This window comes from Argiope bruennichi, chromosome X1 (assembly GCF_947563725.1).
Source record: "Argiope bruennichi chromosome X1, qqArgBrue1.1, whole genome shotgun sequence".
NCBI classification, from domain to species: Eukaryota; Metazoa; Arthropoda; class Arachnida; order Araneae; family Araneidae; genus Argiope; species Argiope bruennichi.
The window spans coordinates 117,193,448-117,220,050 of NC_079162.1; the positions used below are offsets into that span (position 1 = coordinate 117,193,448).

At 29.3% G+C, this 26,603-nt stretch overlaps 1 protein-coding gene across 2 annotated transcripts in view; it reads right to left on the reverse strand.

Annotated features, from left to right (window-relative positions):
• The window catches only part of LOC129958154 (TBC domain-containing protein kinase-like protein), a 71,371-nt gene extending 45,063 nt beyond the window's left edge, over nucleotides 1-26,308 (reverse strand). The window contains exons 1-7 of one of the 2 annotated variants that reach the window (XM_056070386.1): nucleotides 26,146-26,308; nucleotides 9,445-9,640; nucleotides 8,085-8,157; nucleotides 7,587-7,701; nucleotides 7,371-7,444; nucleotides 6,212-6,320; nucleotides 4,866-4,935 (exon numbers count right to left, since the gene is read on the reverse strand). In XM_056070386.1, the coding sequence (XP_055926361.1) occupies nucleotides 4,866-4,935; nucleotides 6,212-6,320; nucleotides 7,371-7,444; nucleotides 7,587-7,701; nucleotides 8,085-8,157; nucleotides 9,445-9,640 (637 nt within the window). In that variant the 5' untranslated portion in view covers nucleotides 26,146-26,308. Of the gene's footprint in view, nucleotides 1-4,865; nucleotides 4,936-6,211; nucleotides 6,321-7,370; nucleotides 7,445-7,586; nucleotides 7,702-8,084; nucleotides 8,158-9,444; nucleotides 9,641-26,145 lie in introns of those variants that run through there. The other variant, XM_056070387.1, reaches the window with a different exon arrangement.
• Between the last annotated feature and the right edge of the window lie 295 nt (nucleotides 26,309-26,603).

Genomic DNA, 26,603 nt, shown 5'->3' on the forward strand with positions numbered 1-26,603 from the left:
AATTTTAAAATAAAAAGTAAAACCTTGGCCCATGATTTATACTAAAATGCACAGTCCCAGAAAAAAAAGGAGCCACCGAGATTTATTTTGCAATCGATCCTCCTATGTCAAAACTAAAAGCACCATTTTAAAGGTAGTAATGAATATTAAAAGATGCCATGTCTAAAATTTTTGTAGGGGATTGTTTACATATTTAAAATTGCACAAACTTTGAATTTCCAATGGCGTTAACACCCTTTTTCGATGTGACGGTTAGATTTCCCACAGAAAAAAAAATAGATAATTGGAGATATAATAATTGGAAGATATTTGATACTCCCTGTTAAGAAATTGTTCACATATTTAGATATTCTCTGAACATCGGCACTAGTATTTTTTTTGAAACTCATACTTTTAAAGCTTCAATCCACATGATAAAGTCATTTGCTATTTCATTCACGACAATCGAAAATTTATATTAGAGCCCACTTGCTTCATCAAAAAGTATAATCAAAATGACATTGAAAAATTTAGCATTTATCAATCAACAGCATTAAATGGATTAATAAAATCACTAAACAGAATTACAAATTACAATAGTATAGTATTACAATTTTATATTATATTATATATATAAGTAACCAATCTAAAGTAAGAAATATTTTGAAAACGAAACCAAAATGAAAACGAAACGAAATAGTTTCGGAATAGCAACTAAAAATTATTTCTTATTCAAACTAAAACCAAAAAAGGAACAGGAAAAACTTCATAGTATTTAGAGAGCGCAAATGCAGCTACTTCTAAAACACAGATGAATTGATACAAAAGTATTGAAATCAAGTTAATAGGAAAATCAAATAAACCAAATAAAAAAAAGAATCCGGCATGAAGACTTTTTCCAGGGTCACCCTCAGGCAGGGATTCAGAAAAAGGGATTTTTTCTGTGAGGGAATGCAGACAAAAAGTCTAATAATGATTCCTCGTGACTCGAAAATCCTCTGAAATTAGGCCTAAGAGATATACCATTTTAACAGAAAGGACAATACAAAGCAACAAATTAGAAGAAAATAACCACTAAAAAGTAAAAATACAATAACAAAATAACAATAAACACTAAAAAAACTTAAACCATTAAATAAACAAAAAGGAAAGGACATACCACCAGCAGCAAGGAAATTTTAAGCTATCGATTGTGATTCCCTGCTTTTTAAAAACACAAAGCTAATGTATTAAAGGTAAATAATAATTGTAGTCTCCCAGCGCCATCTATTGAGTGATCTAATATGCAAGTAAAGTTCTATTTTAATTTTAGGTAAAGGATTAATCCCAAGTCATATTTTGTTTAATCAAAAAGTTGATATTATAGTAGTTTCTTCGAAATTCATTAAATTTTTTATGAGGTTATTTGATGCTTCAATATAGGAATTTTTATTATTGCAAACATTTTTAATCCTGTTAAATTGTGAAAAAATTAGATTTTTGAAAATTTTAGAGTTTAGATTGGAATGATAATTACCAATTGAATTCACACCTTTTATCGTAGATACCAACTATTGTTTTATCATTAGCAATTTCGATTTTTAAATCCAGAAAGGTAGCCTCAAGTTGATTATTATTTGTTTATGTTAGAATTAAATCTTTTGGATAGCTATTAGTAACAATATTAGTATTGTCTAAGTTAATGAAAAGTAGGTCATCAATATACCTCCACCCGTTTATTAAATTATATTTACTTATTCAATTCTCACAGTAATTTTGGAAAATATTAGCTAAAGCACTTGAGAAAGCTGTTCCCATTGGAATGCCTTTTACTTGTGTATAAAAATTGATTCCATTAAAAACGTAATTTTCAATAATATTAAAATTATATAACTCTAGCCAGTTATTTTTAGGAATAACATCTTCAATTAAATATTCATCATATAAAAAAGTACAGACCTTTATTAATTTTTAATGAGGTAGATTGGTAGATAATCATAAGTATTAATTTTATTAATGTTGTTATCTTTAAGAAAATCCAGTACTTCTTTGATACTAGAAATTATAAATTTGTCTTCATCTTTGATTTTGTCCAGGATAATTTTTAAGTATTTCAAGAAATGTTTTTCCGTATAGTAATTATAACTACCAGTGCTACAAGTCAAGAATCTGAATTTTAATGGATTTTTATGAAATTTAACTCTTGGGAGTAAATAAGGATAGTTTAGTGAGCAACTCTTAATTTTGGTTTTTTTTTTGCAAAAGCTAGCATTCTTTTATCTAATTCCTTTTCCCCGGTGTTCTTTTAAATATAAGTTTCGTTAGAGTTATATTCATTAATTAAAAGTTCTTTATAATAATATTTACAAATTAAACGGAAATTATTTGCTGATTTATCTATTACTGTAATAACAAATTTTTCATTTTAATTTTTTATTTCGTTTTTTAATGTTTTGCAAAAATAAATCCCGCGTTCTTTAGATCTGTCAATATCAGTATTCATTTTTATTTTTATTTCCTCTAAAATTCTCACTTTCCATTCCCCGAAATCTTCCGCAGGCCAATGGTATTTTCTAGATAATTTAGCAATAAAAATATCCAAATCTTTACCAATAGAAATTAAAATTTTACTATGGTTTATTTTTTCTCTTAATCTAAATTTAGTTCCTCTTTCCATTAATTCTCTTAAAGAGTTGGATGCAATAATTTTTAAATTACCTGTAATAATATGACCTTTATCAACATCTATAAAATCTTACAAATTTTCTTTATTACAGTAACAATCTGTTTTATTTATTTTATCTAAATTTTATGATGGAATTTAATATGATGAATATTTAATTGAAGATGTTATTCCTAAAAATAACTGGCTAGAGTTATGTAATTTTAATATTATTGAAAATTAAGTTTTTAATGGAATCAATTTTTATAAACAAGTAAAAGGCATTCCAATGGGAACAGCTTTCTCAAGTGCTTTAGCTAATATTTTCCTACATTACTATGAGAATAAAATAATTAAATGGGATGAGGTATATTGATGACCTACTTTTGATTAACTTAGACAATACTAATATTGTTACCAATTGCTATTCAAAAGATTTAATTCTAACAGAAACAAATAAAAATCAACTTGTGGCTACCTTTCTGGATTTAAAAATCGAAATTGCTAATGATAAAACAATAGTTGGTATCTACGATAAAAGGTGTGAATTCAAGGGGTAATTATCATTCCAATCTAAACTCTAAAATTTTCAAAAATCTAATTTTTTCACAATTTAACAGGATCAAAAATGTTTGCAATAATAAAAATTCCTATATTGAAGCATCAAATAACCTCATAAAAAATTTAATGAATTTCGAAGAAACTACTGTAATATCAACTTTTTGATTAAACAAAATATGACTTGGGATTAATCCTTTACCTAAAATTAAAATAGAATTTTACTTGCATATTAGATCACTCAATAGATGGCGCTGGGAGACTACAATTATTATTTACCTTTAATACATTAGCTTTGTGTTTTTAAGAAGCAGGGAATCACAATCGATAGCTTAAAATTTCCTTGCTGCTGCTGGTATGTATTTCCTTTTTGTTTATTTAATGGTTTAAGTTTTTTTAGTGTTTATTGTTATTTTGTTATTGTATTTTTACTTTTTAGTGGTTATTTTCTTCTAATTTTTTGTTTTGTATTGTCCTTTCTGTTAAAATGGTATATCTCTTAGGCCTAATTTCAGGGGATTTTCAGGTCACGAGGAATCGTTATTAGACTTTTTGTCTGCATTCCTTCACAGAAAAAATGACTTTTTTTGAATCCCTGCCTGAAGGTGACCCTTGAAAAAGTCTTCAGGCCGGATTCTTAATAATGTTTAATAAATAATGTTCCGATGCCTGAATTTTTAAAATCCCATTTGCGATAATATACAACACTAGAAAAATTATAATTATGGCAGATTAATCTCATGAAATTTGAGAATTGTGTAAGAAATATGTGCATTAAAACAAACATCAGTAAATTTAAGTACAATTGGCACTTTCCTTGTTAGAAAATATGGATTTCATTATGCATAAATTATTAAGAAAATAATTCATCAGAATGTTTGTAAAATTGAATAATTAAATCCTTCAAAGGAAAGTTTGATCAGGAGCATTGCAATAGTGCTGTCCAAACTTTCAATGGCCTAAATTAATGAAACTTGGTTTCTACGAATGACTTTTGAAGTTTTATAAGAAAAAACAGGTGTTAATGGGAAATTTCGAAGTTGGTGCTTATCTCAATATATAGATGGTCCCTAATAAAATCTTTAAAAAAACTTTAACAGTATGTTAAGCTTTTTCAAATGACTCCTTTCTTATAATTCTACGATGAACGATGCCAGAATAAAGCTGTGTGGCTCTATTTTTCTGCGACTGAACATAATAGGAGAAGTAAAGTATAGAAACAAATTCACATTGCAATCTACACTTAAAGCAAACATTAAAATGCTTACATTTAATCATAAGTTTAAATAAGGATGTTTTTCAAATATGCAGACAATGGTGAGAATGACCGAGGAATGTTCTAAGATTAATAAATATCTATGCATAAAAAAAAAAAAAAAGGAAAAGAAAATTGTTTAAGAGTTAATTTATAGATGGCATATTATATATATATATATAAAGCATTTTGTTTTCCATTTATATGCGAAACCCCCCCCCCCTTACAGTTACTATATGCTTTCAAGATAGTTAAGATAGTTTCCACGGTTATGTTTTTTTAATAAAATAAAACACAAATATGAAAAAAACAGTATTTTTTAAATATTAATCTTATAAAAAAAAATCAGTATACTTTGCTTTTTTCAATGCAAAACCTACATCTTTTGTAGATTTTTATGTAATAAATTAAAAAAAAAAACATTTTACATACCTAATTTTAGAAAGGAAATAATTTCCTTAAACATATTTTCCAATGTAAATTCAGTCCAGAATGAAACTTCCTATTTTAAAAAAATGCGAGTTAATGTGGTTGAAAATTCAACTATAGGATAAAGGAAGTATGCAATAAAATGAATGACCTACATCATTTTATCATAACCTAGTGCATTCGTAATTATCGATCAATTGCTCGAGAAAAGTAATAAACAAAATTAAATTTAGCAGATCTTTCTGTGTGGTGCAATTTCTCATATAATTTCAAAAGGGAAGAGATATTAATTTTCAAAAGAAATCAAGAATTACAGCAATTGGTTTAGATATTAAGGTTATTAAAACTGTTCTGAAATCTGTATTCAATGCAAATAAAAATGCATACAATTATTTAGCGTTCAATTTATCCTACTAATAATTGTATAAATTTAAACAACCTTGTAAACAGGAATATGTAAGTTATATAAATAACTGAAAAAAAAACAAAAAACAATGCAAATTCTTAGATGGCTTTTCATATATCAAAATTTCAGAAAGAATTTTAAATAAGGTGATATCTTGTTTGATTAATTATTGCCTGAATATACATACAGTAGGTCAATGAAAGCAATTCCTTCAAGAATGTCATCCACTTCTTTTTTTCAAAAAGATAAACATGATCAATTGGTAGAAATAAACTAATGCATCTCAAACAGTTTTACTTAAGCTATAAGATATATGTAGAGAAAATAAGTTTAAAAATTGTTTTTTGAAATATTAATTATGATATGAGCATCCTATCATTATTTTGATATCATATCTATTAATTAATACATTATTTAATTTTCTATTTCAAAGAATACATATTTGCAAAAATTACTGCTGTTTTTATTTCCATAAGTTTTGAATTATTAGAACAGGTCAGGTCAATACAAAATTAAATAAAAATCGGTTTATTTTTACAGGATTCTTTACAAGAGATTATAATGGCAATACAATTTCATATTTGATTTATTATATCATGTACGGGCATGTGTTTTGTAAATTATTATTCAAATGAATTTGTTTGGACATATAATTTTGTAAGACAATAAATAAACGGAATCCCTAAACTTGGCGTAATATTAAGTCATATACGCATGTAAAACATGCATATTTCTAAGTTAAAAATTTGTCAAAATAAAAGTTTGTTTGAATTAGAACACACACATTAAAGAATTTAAAAAATCGTTGGTTCTAGGGGAAGGAGCATATTATTGCCTTCCCAATCAGTAAAATTACTTCAGCCCATCTCTGTGTACAGGGAACAAAACACTTCAACAGTAGTTTGGGAGTCAAAATATTCCACAAATAAAAAATACTATATACCAAAAATAATTCCAATAAAATAAGCCCTAATGACCAGATATCACATTTTGGAGATGAGCGATCAGATGGACCATGAGCAAGAATTTCAGGAGCCATATATTTTGGAACACTAAAAGGAGGAAAAATATAAGTATTCTTAGAATGCTACATATGACATAAAATTATATAAAAGCTGATAACTTTAAATGTAACAATTAATAATCATCCAAAAAGTATTGAGTACAAAATGAAAAAAAAAAAAAATGGCGAGGATACTTATTTCTGTACTTTGCAATCAGCATTATGGTTGTCAGATATTAAAGATTATATCGAGTGGGATAAATTGCCAATCCAGAAGTTGATGTTGATAAAGGCTTCAGCACAGAATTTTGTTAATGTTATTCGCGGCAAAGTTACATGCGTGTTACGAAAGACGATTTAAGTCGCATTCACTTAAGGTGAGTTTCATACCATCTTGCTGTCATAAGTAGAAGGTTTTTCTGAAATTTTTGTACTAAAGCAAAACCTTCGCAGGAGTCTTTCGTAAATATCCAAACTTGAACTTTACTTCCGAAATGCAATGACTCATTTAATTAATGTTACCTATGCCAAAGCACAGAAAATTATTTAAATCTTTATTGCCTACCGTTCCTAAAGTCTAAACAATTCTGTTAAGTGATAGGGATATATTCATTAGCGGAAACAACTAAGCTGCAAAATATTTAGCTAGCATTGCTATGCATTTTACAAATGTTCACATCAGTAACAGTTTCCTGGTGCTTGAGCATATATTTGCTTCTTAAACCTTTCCCGACAGTAATTTCAGTTTACTGAAGGAGAGACAAACAGTGAAGGTGAATCCGTGCAAAAAGTGCACGCAATTGAATGAAATACTATAAAGATCTGATAATATTTTTTGTTATAATATTTTCAATTATTTAAGGTAATCAAATATATATGTATATTTTCGATACAAGATAAGTAACAAAATAATTACTGAATAACAGCATAAAAATACAGAAATATTTCCCATCAAATTTAAGATTTCACAAATATAAAATAAGATATAATGGAGGAAATACATGAAACATAATGAAGAGAAAAACGTCCCTTCTCCTCTACAAAAATATATAAAGGTATACGATATTACATAATAATATATATACATTTTCTTACTTACCCAATTGGAAAAGACACAGTGGTTCCCCATTCTGTAATGTAATATAAACCGTAATTTGAAATTTTTACATGGCCCTTAAAGATAAAACAAAAGCAAATATTTAAAAATACAAAATTATTTAGACCATCATAATCCGAACTTGTCGCATTAGTTTAAATATCTATATATATATATATAATTATATAAGTAGAGAGACAGAGAGGTAGGTAGTATTACCTTGGAATCAAGACGTATATTTTGAGGAGAAAGACAACGATGAATGATGTCATACGAATGCAAATATGACAAAGCGTCCAAGGATTCATAAGCAAGACTTGCCAACTTCTTAAGGCTGTAATATGAATATAAATCTTCCATAAATATTTTTTACATAATTAGAAAAAAAAATTTAAAGAAATGCTTGAATGGTGATAAGTTTTCTATGTAATAAGAATTTTGGAAACTTGAAATTTTCTATTTCAATAACATATAAAAAATTACAAATAAATTAACATATTTTGTATTTCTAACATATTACAAAACATAAACAAAAAATTAACATACAACATATATATATATATATATATAGGTATACACTATAGTTTAAAAAGTATATAAATTTAATGTTTAAATTTGTAAGGAAAAAGACAAACAATATATCTTAAATTTCTGCAAAAGTTTATGACATTTTCTTTTCTTTCTTTAGTTTTTTTAACTAACTGGTTTGTAGCTTACCTTCTTAATGTTAATTTCATTTTTACATCTTCAACACTGTCTGGATAATATTCACAAACTATCATCACACGTTCTAAAAATTGAAAAAGACAAAATTTTTGAGAAAGAAAAGAGTCAAGCTCCTTTTTTATTTAAAAAAAAGAGGGAGGGGAAAGAAAGACAATGAAATATCTGTCACGACGAAAAAAAAATTTCAAAAAAATTATACAAAATATTTAAAAAATTACTTCTCTGAAAAATAGTTTCCAGTTGTCTAAATAGAGAAAAATACATAAATAAGATGTAAAACAGTAAAAAAAAAAAAAAAAAAAAAAAAATGCAGCAGCGAAGAAGAAAAACCTGTGTAAGTTCATAGCGTACTTTACCGCATATGCACATAAATTGCTTGAATAGAAAAATTAATCGAGGAAGATTTCATATTAACAGCTACAACAGTTTTTCGACATTTATTTGCTAATCAACATTTTCCTTAAATACAATAATTTCAGTATGTTTGGAAGTATTTTAGTACAGAAATTTTTAGCATATTTTATTTACTAAATTTAGAAAAACTGAGTTTATTAAATTAAGCTTTCCAGGTGTAATGTACAAACATCTTCTGTCAAACTTGACTTTCTACACATATTTTCATTATTCAAGTAATGGCGGCTTCTTAAGACTATGAATCAGGACCGCCAAAGTTATCGACAAAGCATTCATTGCGCTTCTGAGAGATTCTTCCATATTCAAAGACATAAATGGAATTTTTCAAGTGCGAGCTTAATGTGAAATATTTCTTTAAATGTAATATTAATTTTTTTACAATTAATTAAAATTCGTGATACAACAATATATTTTATTATTTAAATGTACATTTGAAATCGACGTTTCCCCCTCCCTCCCCATTTTGTTTTTTGTGTTTATAGATATGGTAGAAGAAATATAAGTGGAGGAGGAGGTCAAAAGTTAAATTTACAGTGAATACATAAATAATTGTTGGAAATTTGTTGAAACTGAATCTTTCGGTTAAGTTCATCAGTTACCAGTCAAACATTTAAATAATCAGAAAAGAGAGAGAGAGAAAAAAATACATGGTTGAGTGCCTTTTTATATCATGAACACAAATAGCAATTCAAAAGCGGACAGTAAAATGTTGTAACTATTCAAAAAAAATCTACGGCTAGATACTGTGTTTGCCAGGAAAAAATAGTTAAGAACAATAAAAGTCCCTTTATATTAGATATAAATTGATAATTTTCATCAAAGATTCAAAGCAAAGTTAAGTTTAAAAAAAAACATAATGTATAAAATTTAAATAAATATTTCTGAAAAAACATATGCCTGCCCTAAATTAAAACATTATTTTCTACTCAACACTTACCATGCTTGCCTCGTTTTATATCCAAGTAAGTGCATAGCCCTGGATGATATAATGATTTTAATTTCTGAAAACGACCCAATATACGTATTGAATTTGGAGTCAAAGGAAGTCCATTTATGCCGCAAACATCTATGGCATGAGCAGAAGCAAAAAATGTCCATGCTCCCAAAACGGCTGCATTAGTTTTGTTTGGCATCTAAAAAAATAAATAAAATTATGAAATGCATTTTAATTACCTATGATTACATTTTTATTGCTGTCGCATGGTGTATGAAAACACAATAGTCATCAAATGGTTTTAGTCATTAACAGATATGTATTCTGAAGGATAATAACTAAGGAAGGAAGTCTAATAATAGCTTCTAAAGCTTCCAATTTTTATTGAACACTCATACAAGAGAAAAGATTATTAACGAAAAAGTAAGATTTAATTTTTATTTGCATGCCACAATAATATTTTCAACGCAATTATTTACAATAAATGAAAATAAAATGATTTGTAAAGCATTTAATTTAAAGAACAACCACTTTTACTAATGGTAGGGCTTCCGGTAGGTAACAGTACTAAGAACCAACAATAGACAAGTAAATATTTCAATGACTGCACAATACCTTCCCCCTCCAAACTGCATAAAAATAGGCTTCTAAAACTCGTATGCCTTTCCAGAAGCAAAAGAAATAACACCATTTTCATTCTTAATATTATGCTGCTAATCCGAAATAGAAAGTTAAATAGGAAACTAGGCATTAATAAGGTTAAATAAAAAGAAATCTAAAAAATTTACTTCGCAAATTTTAATAATTAAAAAAAATTTTGATTTCAAAAATTAAAAAATCTACAGAGAGAGTTTTTGATCCTTCAATATTTTTATTTTGCAAGTTCACTGGAATTTGTGATTCACATTTTAAAATGCTTTGATATAAAGTATTTAATGTAGAATTATAGCAGCAACTACAGTAAATACCAACATAGAATGCTGAAATAGAGCAAATATAATATCTTTCTGTCCTTTTACTGTCTGTTTTCAGATATGAAAACCCACCGCACTTTTGAGCCAGTCGACTTTGATTTCACTGAAATATATGTGAAATGAAAGATTTAGATTTTTTTTTTTTTTTTTTTTTTTTACCAAGCAATATATAGAAATGTTGCATAAATTTTGAATGAAAACAAAAACGGTAAGATTAAAAACGAAATAAATATCAACACCGGAAAAGAATTGAAAAGGAAACGCGCCTAATAAAGAACTCTGGAGAAGCGCCGTTCTTAGTTATTACATTTCACCCCTTCAAACAGTACAATCGTCTAGAAATGATAGGCCCGAGTCAGCATCTGAAACGAAAAGTATCAGTTTCAGCGGCGAGAGAATGTAGTACTGATTTCTGTTTCATAGAAATCCATGTAAAATAGTACAACGCATTCCATTCCGAAAACAATACTATAACAAATTAATAATAATGTAATTTATTATTTATAATGCGTGCTTTTTTAACAAGATAATTGGCTAAAGACATTTGTCTTTGGCCACATTTCAAAAGTTGGCAAAAATAGGATTATCGTTAAATGAAGTTGTAGTGTGTATAGGTCATTCATTAAGGTGACGCTTCTCAATGTATGATGCAATAGTTTCCCATTCTTTTAGTATCTCCTTTATTTCATTGGAAGTTATTGCTCAGCCTATCTTTCCTTCTCTTTAAATCAAATCTCCTCCGCATCTGTTTTGCTATGGCATAAAATGCAGATACATTTGTCCTTTGCTAATTATAGTTATGTTCTTCCACCAGTATCGATTCAGGCGCAATCCACTTCTAGCCCCATAATCTTGGTTAGAAACACAATCTTATCGATTAAGGTTCCATAGTGACTTGCTCAAACCCCTCTGAGTTAGGTTCGATACCCTATCCGATCCGACCAAAATTCTTAAATGTAGATATGAGAGTTATCTTCAAACAAGCAGTCAATACAGACTAATACAAACCAGTCCAGCAAATGACGTCACAGTATTATGATAGTAAATAATTTTTTATGAAAGGGGTAATAAATAAAGATTTATTCATTATTATAAGCATTTTCTACTGTGCTCATCACTTTGGCAAGTTTGAGTCTTTTTCACCATTTTTATCATTCACTTCTACAAAATTTAGTCCTAATTTTCTTTTAAACACTTTTAAGTTTAACTCCCTTTGTTAAAAAGGTCAGCACTCTTCACTCAATATATTCTTTCATTAAAGCGTTTGCCAGTTATTACAAGTATTTCTTTCTAAGTAGCTTTTTCTTTATTGTTTATAGAATGAATAATTGCAGCTACATTATTTTTAAACAGTTTTTCTAAAACAACAAAGGAAAAAAGATACAGCAGAAACTTATATTACGGTCGCGCCTGTTTCTGAAATAAAAATAGCAGATTCTTAGAATTCCATTAACACCTTGAATTCCAAACGTTGGCAAACAATTCATTAAAAAGAAATGTAAAAATAGCCAAAGTCATGCTTTTGTAGAGCCTTGTGATAAAAAGATATAAGATGAAATTCTTTTCTAATTCTTCTTGAATAAAATTCTTTAAAAAGTTTAGAAAAAAAAAACTTTTTTAAGTTCCTTGTGAGACTACGCGTAAAATTTCAGAGGAATCGAAATCATCGGGAGATTATATCAGTCATCCTTTTTTTATAAGTTATATTTTGGTCATTCTATACAGACTACTTAAAATGTCAAAATCGAAATAGATAATTGATTTTATTTTCAGTATTTCAGTTTGTAAATTAATTTGAAATTTACTCAACAATATATGAACAAATGCATTTGAAAGATACAATATGTATAAAATATACCCTACACTGCTGAAAAAAAAGCAACATTCACTTTTTGTAAAGAAACATAATGCCCCAGTAACCTCTTTTGAGACAAATTAGAATAAGAGTTTCTAATATATTATTCTATAAACATATGACAGAAAATCTGGATAACAAAATTAAATTCCTTTACTTTAACAAATAAAAGACTAATGTGCTTGGAAATTTAAGAAATTTTATAATTTGGAAGTAAAAATTTGAATTTCTTGGAATTTCGTGTGATATCAGCAGGACTTACGGTCTTCTCGAACAGCTAAAAATGCTGAATATCGACTTCGCTTGGAATTTACAAAGAAGTCTTGTAATTTAGAGGCACTGCCATTTTTAAACAAGGGCAGTACCTAGCTTTTGAAGTTTCAGAAAAGGCCTTGGCCAAACTCTAATTTATTTTAAGTAAATGTCCCATACATGGTTTTCTGGATTCAAGGTGTGATAAATATATTGGATACATTAGAAGATGGAAATATTGCTCCAAAATTCAATTTCCAAAAAGATAAGCTCTATGACATTGAGCGTTTTTGTTCATTAGAATGAATGTATAAAGGTTGACTCCTGCAAACAGATTCAAGAAAAACTTCCTTGAATTTTTTACTTGAAAAATTTCCGTTTTGGGTGATATACAGGATTGTAAATCTACTTATTATTGCCCAAACAAACCATCATTCACACATCGTCGATTTTATAATTTTTCGCGTACCAAATTATTATTGCTCATATCACATTTTCTCCATGTGAAGATATGGTGATTAACTATCTCCAGACAAAATCTTAACTCGTCTGTGTGGAGAAATTTGATGCTTACCGACGGTATCCTAAATGTGGTTCTCATTCGCTGCCTTTCTTTTTCTTTATAATACCACTAATTTTGTTGGAGCTCAAGCTAAATTGACAAACTACACAACATAGTTACTTATCCAGATGATAATTTGAATAATTTTTTTGGCTTCTAATGCAATTAAATGGAAGTTTATTCCTCCGAGTTCACGACATTTTGGTAGACTTTGAGAGGCTGGCGTGAAATCCTTGAAGTATTATTTTCGAGAGGCGGTTGGATATATAAATTTAACATATGAAGAATTAAACAACATTATTATAGAAATTGAGAGAATCTTAAACTCACGTCCAATCATTCCAATTTTTTTTTTAATATTAATGACTAGAAAGCTTTGATGCCAGGATATTTTTTTATTGGACGACCAATAAGTACAATTTTCGAACTTGATTTAATCATTGCATATAATAATCGCTTATCCAGGAGGCAGCGAGTAAAATTGATCCAACATATATTTAGAAAAGGAGGAGTTCTGACTTCTTAAATTATTTTCAGCAAAGCCAAAAATGGCAATTTTGTAAAAAATAAGGTAAAACCACGTATGATGGTAGAAGCAAAAGAAGAGAATTTACCTAAGTGCAAATGGTTACTTAACCGAAATATTGATGCAATATTTGCTAAGGACGGATATGTACGTGTAGTGAATGTAAGAACAGCAAAGAGTACTGTTACGAATCTGTGATGCTGCTTCCCAGCATAGTTGGTTCCATCATCAGAAAGACTGTTTTACAGTCATCTGTATTGGACGGAGTCCGGGTGTAGCGTCGGAGGTTCCAGAGCTTGGCGACTTTGGCACCAAAATAGATTATACCCGAAACATCGAGAATTTTCCCGATCCGTCCATTAGGAACCGAGATACGCCTCGAAAGTTCCTGATTGGTTGAGAGGCTTCTAGCCCAGCCTCCTGGGACCTATAAAAGGAGGCAGCCTGCAGCTGCCGGGGAGTAGTCGGAATCGACGGTGAAGAACGAGTCTTCCAGAGATTAGCAGAGCAGCGGCGGAGTCAAGCTAGTGCTGAATTAAGCTGTGCGCTACTGTCTGCAGTAGAGTCTTGTTGCGTGCACGTCTCGGCTGAAGATAATTGTCCTCTCTATGCTGTATATAGTTGTCGTTAATGTGCTGTCCTGTGTGTCTTCGTGTAAATAAACGTCGTTTTTTCATTTTCTACTGCCGCCTGCTGATTGAGCGTTCTCCACACCATATAACTTCCACTATTCAAACAAACCCGGAAAGTTCGTAACAGTACTTTTAAAAGACTGATATTTTAAGTTTGCTTACTACCTGTTAAAACATATAATTACCTACTTTCTTTAATAAACACATAATCTCACCTCCTCTATCTCTATATATTCTTCATTATACTTATGAAGTGTGTTTATGTATTTCAAGTATACTGTATTTCAGTTATGTAGTATTTTCATGACATACTACATGATATATAATGAAATATTATTCATATGAAGATTGTATTCCTGTATTTTATATTCATATTTGTATTTGATATGTAGCTTAGCTATTGCTTTGATTGTATTTTATTTTAATTGTTCCTAATTTACTCTTTCTATTACAAATACTATTTAAGAAGTTTTCAAAATTAACTTAAAAATTTACCAGAAAGATTATGTATATTATATATATGATGTATATTTTTCAAATGTTGGAATTTAAAATTTAAACGCATGACGGGATGTTAGAGCTCACTTTCAGAGCCACCCACCCCAGGGACCGAACGAGAAAAACCTCTAATTTCAGACTGGCTTTTCGTGAAAACTGGACCATATGATAGATGCCCCTCTACTAAGCTGGTGAGAAAGCCCTCTTATCTGCAATTATTGTTCATATTTTCTTTCTATTCAACGTGCAGTAAGGGTGGCCAAGGCTCTTACGTCATAAAACCTAAACAATCACCTCCTGTTAAATGAGGGTGATTTAATAGTGCAATTTTATGCCTTTAATAATTTAGTTTGCATTAATCAAATCATAATTTGATACATCTTTGTTGAGTTTTGCAATAAACTTTAAAAAACGAAAACAGTTCACTTCATATATTGAGCTAGAGACACCCCCATCACATCGTCGCCAAACACCTGTTCATTTTTATTAGGGAATCACCCAGCTTTTGACATAATTGAAGGCAGTATCTTTGTTCAATCATCATGAAAGCACGCACACACACGCACGCAAGCACACAAACACACGCATGCACGCAAGCACACACACACACGCACGCACGCACGCACACACACACACGCACACAAACAAACAGCAACTCACTCAGCGGCCAACAAGCAGAGACTAGAACTCTCAAACACGGGGGGGAAATGAAAGCATGCGCATTAAGATGTATACTTCCAATGTGCACAGTAGCGCTGGCCTAGCATTCCTTCTGTGTGGGAGTATTCAAAGTCGGATACTTTTTATAGCGCCCTTGTATCTCTTTTAATTAAAATTTGTTATTCTTTGATAGAATTTTAATTTCGTGATTTTACTAAAAAATAGGATTTTATGGATTGAATTTTATAATAAATGTAAGAAAGCAAAACGTTTTTATATTTTTTTCATTCAAGAAGTGACATTTTCTCTGAATTTATGAACAAATTCTCGGCTCCCTCTTTCCCCTAGATGATTCATTCCGATTCTTCAACCGAAATTCGTATATATATATATATATATATATATATATATATATATATATATATATATATATATATATATATATATATATATATATATCCTGCTTCATGACCGTTAGGCATTCTGATACGATAAGAAGAATGCAGATTAATGCCTTCGACTGAAAGTTGAAAGTAACAGCCCGTTGGAAGTAATAATAATAATTGTCTAAAAGAAAGAAAGCATTCTAAGAATAATCTATCTTGATTCAATAATTGTAAGAGTTTAGTTATATTTAACGACCTAAGACATAAATAAATAAGATAATTCTCAAATAAAGAATATGAAAATGGAAAATACGGATTTCAGAGACTTTAACCTTCGGATGACCGGGTGAAAATTTGAAACATGAAAGGTTATGTGGGAGCATTCAATGACTTAATTGTTAAAATAAACACGTATTTATTTACCATAGCAAATAACCCCAAAATTAATTTTTAAAATCTTTTATAAATGTAAGAGATGTAGCCATAGGAAAGGGGGGGGGGTGCAATATAGGTACAACAAAATACTCAAAAATAAAATGATCAGTTCACAATAAGATCAGGAATTTGAAAACAATTTTCATTTGATATCAATTAATCATTATGATTATTGTATTCATTATATATCATAATGATCTTGGCATAATTTTTCCAATCAAATCGATTGCGCTTACCACATTCCTTGGTAGACTTTTTTCGCGTGTTTTAGGACACGTAACGAACCGAATACGCTTGACAGAAGGTTCTGTTTCCTCACGTTTTTTTTTTTTTTTTTTTTTTTTTTTTTTACAAAGTCTGAGTCCTTCTGCCTATCATGTCTGATTCCTTCTGCCTATCATGCGAAACTGTCTTTCCAAGACAGTTTCGCATGACAGGCAGAAGCTCATTTGGCCGGGTGGACATTAATGGGTTTTTTAAAAAGCTATTTCTAAATATTGAAAAAATAGTCTCCTTCCAAAACATTTAATATCTATTTTATTTTTTAACAAGGTTCACATTTAAAAAATATATATTAAAAGAACTAAAAAAACATATAGCTCCTGGAAATTTTTAAGCTGATCGTTTTTACTTCCTGTTACCATTAAATCTTTCTAATTTTAATTTCAGTAGTTTAATTCAAGTTTTTAATTTTTACACCATGTGCTTTGAAAGAATTTCAAATTATGGAAAATAAATAAAACTTTTCTTTCATTATTTACTTCAAAATCGACAGCATAACTCATTGATGTTAGAAACTGTCGAAATTAGGGTTTAAAAACCAATTTTTAGCCTGTAACTTCTAAGATATTGCAGTTACAGAAAACTTTTTATTGCAAAAGTTGTTTGTCTTAATGAAGCGCTAATTTGGCTAATTAAATCTATTTTTCTATCTTCAATATTAAGGAAGTTATGAAGAAATGAAAATTTCAATCTCACACCATTTCCACCCCCTTTAAACTAGATAGCCCATTTACGAACCCATCCGAGGTTTTTACATTCCAAACAACATATTCCAAGCCAGTTAAAATCCAAACAAAATTACTCTAGTAATCTTGTTCACAAGATAACATGGGCAAAGCCTTATACGCATATTATATATATTGTTACGAAATTTCCGGGGTTCGTTTGGATAGTGGAAGTTATATGGTGTGAAGAACGCTCAATTACCAGGCGACAGTAGAAAGAAAACAACAACGTTTATTTACACGAGGACACACAGGACAGCACAAATACGACAACTATATACAGCATAGAAGACGATTATCTTCAGCCGAGACGTGCAGCATGCAACAGCATACACAGCAGCATACAACAGACTCTACTGCAGACAGTAGAACACAGTTTAGTTCAGCACTAGCTTCACTCCGTCTCTGCTCCGCTTATCTCTGGAAGGCCAGTTATTTATCGTCGGTTCCGACTACTCTGCCCTAGCAGCTGCGGCCGCTTCCTTTTATAGGTCTCAAGAGGCGGGGCTAGAAGCCTCTCAACCAATCAGGAACATTCGAGGCGTATCTCGGTTCCTACTGGACGGTTCGGGAAAATTCTCGATGTTTCGAGTATAACCTATTTTGGCGCCAAAGTCGCCAAGCTCTTAAACCTCCGACGCGACACCGGACTCCGTCCAGTAACGATGACTGTAAAGCATTCTTTCCGATGGTGGAACCAACTATGCTGGGAAGCAGCATTACAGATTCGTAACAATATATATATGTGTGTGTGTGTGTGTAATTATATTTTAAAATCGAATTTTAACTTAATTTCCTAATTTTTCGCTCAATTCAACACATATTAACTTCATTTTAAAGTATTCTCTTATTTCCTGATCCCATTCCACTTTTTCTATTTGATTAATTCAAGAGAAATTTATAAAAATGCTGACATTTGCACTTTCACACGCTCCGAGTGAAGGGATAAAAAACTGTCCAGCAAGCACATTCTTTTAAAAGATCCCTATGATTCCCTTGCCTATGGTCGAAACGTGGCGTAAGAAATCCCTATCAGAATCTCATTGTATGGGGACTGCACTGGGAAAATTATTGCACTTGTATGCATTGGGAAAATTATTCTAATCTGCTCTTGTACCCGCTGTGAACGGACGTGCCTCGTCCGCGCTGCTTGTCCATAAATCATGCCTCCAGGGATGAAATAAAACGAGGTTTAAAAATTCAAAGTGTCCGGCCTCTCTGTCTCCGGCCACGAAACTGCTTTTAAAAAATTATGCTTATATACATATCTTTACTTATAATAAAGCTCAATGTGTGTGTTGGCGCTCTACAGGCCAAACCATTTGACATACAGCTACCAAATTTGGCACGTGTATACCTTGGAGGCCGGATATGTGTACCCTGGAGCGATTTTTTGAATTTTTAATTATAATTTTAATTAATTAAAAATTAAGCGAAATTTCAGCGTTTTTCCACTATAACTTCCGAAAATATTACAGCACAAAATTGATTTTTACATCAAGTTAAAACTCAAAAAATTATATTTTAAATGATACCAATGATTTAACCTATAAATTAAGTTTCGATTGTTAACGAATTTTTAAAGAAATATTTTAACCATATTTTTCAACATTATATTTCGCATAAAATAAAAAATAAAATTTAATCTGCACGAGCACATCAATGGGAAAATATTAGCTTTTATCCACGTGTTGCCATCACATTTACAAAAGCTGTGATTAAAAAATAAATTAATTACCGCTTCAAATTAAGTCTAAAAACATGTAATTTTCAGTACGTGACTGTATGAAATGAAATGAATAGGAAATGTGATATTTCCTAAAAAATAAATGAAATATTTTTTTTTTTTAATGATCGTTTGCAATATCTATATTATTAATTCAATAAAGTTGTTTATTTAAGTAAACACGTTTAAGGTAACCATATTTAAGGTAAACATGTTTAAACCATGTTTATTTAAGGTAAACATGGTTTAATATATACAGGATATCCAATTCAAATTCGGGCCCACAGTCTTATTTATAAATCTTCAGTAATAGACATATATACTATTTAGTATTGTTAAAATGGTCTAAATGAAGTAAAAAATTATATTTTATGTAACATGAGTCAATAAATGCATTGATGAATTACGAGTTTTAAATTTTTTCATACTCTGCTTTGTGAGTCATATTTAACAAAATATTTTTGATACACTAATATTTTAAATAAAAAAAAGTTACACCAATCAACTAAATCAATCATTAAAATTGAATGATTTATGAAGATTGAATCTCACTATACAATAAAAAGGGCGATTTTAGACCACTTCATCGATTATAGACAAAAATATTTAAAATGAAAAGTATTGCACTTCAATCAACAAAATCAGTCACTAAAACTGGCTGATTTCTGAAAAATACATAAAAGTGTAATTATAAATATTTAAAAGTGTAATTTTCAACACGTGTCTGTATAACGTAAAAAAATTTAAAGTATAATATTTTCTAAAAAAAAAAAAAAAAAAAAAAAATGGAGAAAAAGTTTTCTATGATCTTTTACAATATTTATACTATTAATTCAATAAACAGTTTAATTTAAGGCGAACATGGTTTAATATATGTAGGATAAACACTCTAATCAGCTAATTCGGGGTATACATCTGCTAATAAAATGGTCTAAACGAAATAAATAATTATATTTTGTGTAACTTGAGTGAAGAAATGCTCTGATAAATTACGAATTTTAAATTTTTGCATAGGTATCCTGCCCTTTGAATCATATTTAACAAAATATTCTTGGGACAGCAATATTTTAAATAAAAATTGTTGAACTTCAATGAACTAAATCAATCACTAAAACTGACTAATTTATGAAATTTGGATATCACTCTTCTATAAAAACTGGCGATTTTAGATCACTTTATCGACCGTCTCAAAGAAGCGCCCATCATCTGCCAGGATTTCTCGACAGTGATTGGCCTATGATTATGAAAATGTTGATTGTTCTAAAATTGATATATAAAAACTTCATAAATCGGTCAGATTTGATTGCAGAAGATAGAAACGTTCATTTATTTGTTTAAAAGTTGAAGTACCAAGAGTATATCGCAGCATATGATTGCTTAGGACAAAGGAACTATGTAGAATTTAAACTTCATAATTTTTTCGTAAGTACATTTTGACTGAAATAAAATATTTTTATTTACATCATTTTAAAATATTTTGAAATTAAAACTAAAAATTGAATTTTACGAGGAATCAGAGAAATTTGTGTTGCATAATTCTTTGAAATTTTATATAAATTACGAAAATTATTCTGCAGTGCACATACAAATTTAATGCCGAAGGATTCTGCTTTCAATTTTCATATTTAAAGAAAAAAGACAAGATTGGTTTTAGTAAAAAATGTTTTTATATTAGTTGCAGTTTAACATTTCCACTCTAATTTTAAGTTGAAATTTTATGGTCGCTGACAAAAAATTAAAGAGAGAGAGAGATAAGTACTACAATGAACAGAATTATTTAAGGTCTACATAATAGTATGACTGAATTATATATCAAAATCTGAAGCTTAAAAATATTTCGCAGAAAATTTTATTAAGAGACCATGTTACATAAAATAATTTATTGAAAATTTAAGCGATCATTAATACTGGCAAACCGGCTGATCGCCAAAGGCGGCTAGTATATATATAAACTTTTGAACGAAGGGTGATTTTGAGTTCTAGGGATCATGATCGATGAAGAAATTTCCCCAAGTCTTGTCATGAGAACCATTTCAATAGGTAGTTTTCCTATAGAAGTCTACCTAAAATCAGCTATAAAAATACTGAAAGCACAATAATTTTTTAAAAATTAAATATTTGGCATAAACTGGCATGAGGGTCATTTTATGACCCCACTTGATCATACGAAGTTTAAGGAAAGTAAAGGACTTTAAGAGTATGCGAACCAAGTACTTTCATACAAAGGAATATCCTATTTTATGTGCTAGTAAATTCTATTACATGTAATGAGAAAAAGAAAAACCGGGGCAATATAAGGCTTTAGCTAATGAACATCATATCCTGAATACAGAAAGTTCCGTTTTTTTATTTTCTCGTATATAAATAGAAAGTATGAAAATAATCGACATCGAGTCAGTAGCCCAGCGGCCAGAGGGCAGCGAAGGGGCATGGATGTCTAGGTTGCCAAGTTGATGATAGGGTAATCGCTTCCGACTTCTTTTAAAGCCAAATATGATGAAAAAGCAAAATAATAACGCAATGCCCTGTGAATCATTTGACTTGTTTAATTATTAATAACAAAACTATTGAAAAAAAATTTAATATGTCTGGGCTTCCCTTACTCCTGTTACGCCCACTGCCTCGAGATTCTGACGAATCTCTATGTTTTAAACCTTCCAGAATTCCCCCTGATCCCATTTGGGGCAAGGGTGGAGAACTACGTCTGATTGGTTTGAAAGCACGATAACTCAAAAATGCAATGTACAACAAGGATAAAACTTGGAATTTAATCTTCACAATGAACTGTAGTAAACACCATTGTAGTTATATTAAAATTTTAAAGAAAATAAGTTTACGAAAGATGAGTCCTTCCGTGAGCATATGAACACTACAATTTAACAATGAAACGAGCTAGACAATTTGAATTTAGAGCATGGTTTTGTCATCAAAATTGTCAACCTATGGTATAAAAAAAGCAACAAAACAGCTGACTGTCAATCAATCTGTCGAATAGTATGCATGAAAACTCGATAGTTCAAAACCACAAAAAGGCAGACACATAATATTTTTACTAAATACTAATACTATTTTTACTAAATACTAAATAATATTATATAATATTTAGACATGGTTTTGACACCAAAGCTGTAAATTTATGTCCATTTTCATCTCGAATGGCGAAAGGAAAGAAGTTCATAATGCATCATACAACTAAGGGAAAAAAAAAAAAAAAACATATGGAGATATACAGGACAGTTGAAAAGAAAAACCCCTTACTTCTTTTAAGAAAGCAGTAAAAAATTTCCGTCGTCTACAAGAAATCATACTTTATTCAGGAATGTATTAATTGGTGATGGTGGCGGAGCTTTGAAGGAATCAAACGCAAAGATTTCTGAGCTTGGAAATCCTAACTTATTGATTTGTCACATTAAACCCCATTTTTAAAACAAAATGAAGGCTACTGGGGATGGACCCCATAACTTTCAACCATGTTCGGAGATGAAAACGATATGTGAACAGGTATCTTGCACTTCAAATTTCCGCAACACTCTAAAGCGAGGAATTTAACCAATGATCAAAAATATTTTATGTGGAAGACTAGTATACATTTGATGAAACCGACTCAAAACCGCGGCCCTATGAAGCTGAAATCAAAATACAGCTGACTGAAATGGTTCCTCATAAAAATTTGAAATATTATATAGGGCGTCTTTGTGTTCATGGACCACAAAATACATATACATATAAAAAATATTATAGCAATATAGGTGAGGAAAAAAAAGCTCTTTATTTAAATAATATTTTTAGAGTAGACGATATACAAATTTAATGATGTTGATTAAATAAAGATAAATTTTTGGAAATAAAAAAAAAATTGAATAACTATGGAGGTTTATTTAGTCTGCATTATTAAATCGTATGCAAAACTATTAAGTCTGAATGATATTATGCTAGCTTCAAACGATTCTTTCTGATAGAGAGTATTTTTGAGTGATAAAGCGATTTATGTTCTCTGAGAAAACAGACATGTTTCTAATGTACAGGGCTGCGAATTGTAACGGAAAAGAGGCGTTAAGTTTGTACTATCAACGATTCCCATGAAATCAAAAATTATATGACAAAGATTAAATTATATGACATTATGATATATCAAAAATTTTGTGACAAAGCCGGGTCACAAAATTTTTCTTATTTCCGACCAAATATTACCGTACAAAAAAAAAAAAAGCCCTTTTTAATATATATTTTACCTATAATTAAGGTTTAGTCCATGAATTTAAGCACACTCTGTACATGCTATTCTATATAGTGATTTATTAATCATGATCTGTTACAGTAATTAATATGATAAAGGAATAAACTTTCAATAATCAGTATCTTAATATGCGCTTTAATGCGTCATGTTTTTTGAGATCTTCTACAATACAGCAGATTTTTTATACTCCAAGGTTGTTAATTCAAAATAATTAAGAAAACTTCAATAACAAATGAGAGCAATAATAAAAAAGACGCCCTCCCCACCCCCAAAAGAAATAGCCGATATTTTTTTTTTCCTTCAAAAAAGTACACTAATAAACTTATTAGGACATAAATTTACTGTTTATTAACTCATATTATATGTTTAGATCATCATTTGTAAATAAATTTAAAAAATCAAACGCATTTATGCGTAGATTTATATCCTTTAACTTTCATTCTACGTATTATCCACTATGAATTAGTGGTTGATTCGCCTTTCTGATCTTTGTTTGGGGGCATTTGGCATCTTATGTTCTAATTTCCTTAAACGCTTCATTGCCGTTATTGTTCAGTCTTTCAAATAATCTTTTGGATCCCCCCTTTTTTTGTGTGTGTATATCGGTAATCGATGTTAGCTATAAATCTTTTTGACTATCACTATTTCAAACAAATCCTGACATGTTACTGATTTGGTAAGTTGTTTCAATTTGGAAAATTTCTAGTTCCTTGATATATATCTTTCCTGCAGTGACCTAGACTGGGGATGTGCTTCTGAATTAGAGTCGAAGCATTCATATCACTCTTATACTACATATTTTTACATAGCAATTAGATTGTGATCAAACATTTTAAAGAATTTATTGAACAACAGTATCTATTGTACCTAGCATAAAAGAAGGTAAAAGTTTAGTCTAGAGAATAAAAGGAAAAGATTTTTTTTAATGTAACTTTTAAATAAGTCTTATTTTATGCTGCATAAATCCTTTTTCTCAGATGATTTACATACTTCTTAAAAACTCAAATAATGAAATTTGATCCAGTCATCCACTGAAAATTTTTCATTAATACACTTAGTTTACGTAATTTTATTTTTCTGAGAGAAATGCTTTCCATTAAGCTCATCCATCTATGGTATGCAATATTGCTTCTCATAAATTTGAATTACTTTGCAATAGTTGCTATTAATATAATCTATATTACAGAAACTTAAAATGTCACTTTAGTAAATAAATGATATTCCAAACACTGAATTCTTATTACTAACCATCCTTCAGAAACAGATTCTTTTTTTCAACTAGCGTAAAACTTCAAAAGACATACATCAGATGTTCTACAACTCTAAATTAACATTTTTTTAATAATAACAGCATGATAATTTTTTAATAATTTCAGATATAATTTAAAAATTATGCTACACAAATTATTATATATTTAGCTATCAACAAAAATATAGTCTCAGAATATACATGGAATTTATACTCTATGCATTTTTAAATAAGAAATTTCAATGATTTTTGATTGTAGAATGAATTTCCAATGTACTGTTTTAATATGTTGAGTATTGCATATACATTTTCTTCTGGTATCGTTTTGGCAAATTTTAATTAAACATAATATCCAAACGCATGAAAAAAATTGTGGAACTGATGATGTAGTTTTCCCTAATGAAATATTTTCTAAAAATCAGATTTAAATTAAGAAAGGAGCCCTACGAAAATTCTATGGACAATAATAAAACTTGTGAAAATTTTTAACAAAGTATTAGCACAATATATTGGGTATGACTATTAATATTAAATATGCAGCAATAAGTCCTTATATTTCTCATAAAGGAGAATGTTGAAAATTCAAATTAAACTTCAATCTTAATAAACATCATATAGAGAATTAATAAACCCAAAATCATGACACTACAACTGCACAGGAATTGTGAGAGGTTTCCTTATGCCTCATGAAACACAAACATAAAAACTCATTTCCTCTGAAAAGTCCTTCAGAAAAGCAATGTTTGTATACATTAAAATGGTAAATTGGTTTTTCATCAGTGTCTAAAGTAATGTTACAATAAAAAGGTTATCATCTTATTTCTTTATTAGAAGCATTCAAGTTTGTGAATTTAGACTAGTTTAAATAAATTGCAGGAAATAAAAGAATATTTTTAGCAATTAATAAAATTTTAAAAACAAATAATATATTTTACCTCACAGAAAATTTCATGGATTCATCATAAACAGAAATACTAACAATAAAAACTGATGCAAAATAATAATAATAATAATTTTAATAGTTTTATAGTATGGTGAAAAAAAAAGGAATCAAAATTTGCTTATGAATACAATAAAAACCTTAAGAGGACAATTTTCTAAAAAAACATAATGCTCTTACATTTTCCCATACGATTCCATAAAGTTAATGAAATTCAAATAGGGAAAATTTAAGCCTACCCTTCTTAAGGAAAGAACATTTACCATTTAGCAAGGATCCCAGCAAGATCTTGCAACTGTTTGATAAAGCATACTTCAACATTTAAATGCCAATGAATAAATTCCCAACCAATGAGCAAAATTGTACCAAATCTCATAAAATTAATTTAACCTGTAATAAATAACTTTATCAGTTACAATGCATGAAACATAAAGCTAAAAAAAAAGCTTGTAATTAATCTCAATGAAAAAGTTAATGATCGATAGAAAGAAGAATGATTGTATATATGCATATGTAAACAACACAATATTTCTCTCAAAATTGTCAGCAAGCTAAGGTAAAATATAAATCTATGTTCAAACTTTTTTATTAGGGGTAAAGTAGAGTAACTATCTTGTTTCGGAGATTTAAGATTGAAGAGTTCGTATACTTTGAATAAAATACAATCATAACGGGCAATTAATTAATACAAATTATTGAGAAACTATACAAGTATTTCATTGAAAAATGTAAAAGTTTGATAATAATTCTCATCTATTCACTCACCGTTAAGTAACAAGGTTGATGAATTAATAAAAAAGTGGGTCATAATCGAAAATTAAACATGCTTCTTTTTATCTGATGTAATTGTAAATATACTGATTAAATATAAAGAGGCGTATTAGCAGACGACAGAACTCGATCAGAAACTAGATACACAAACTTTCTATTGAAGTTGAAGTTGAAGTTGAAGAGTGTTTACACTAGCTTAAGTTTAGCGGTTGTTGATACATTGGTCATCTTCGATTGTATGTATCTGGCAACAAAAAATTATTTCCACGTGAAAAGAATAAGCTCAAATAGATAATATATTTCTCTGCATATTGATTGTAAAATTTACTATAAAACATATTATATGTGAATTATTAAATGACTAGAATTTAGTACATTATTATAAACATCTACACATTGCTAAGAGAACAATTACAAACTCCTTAGCTTAATGGAACTATATTAACCACGAT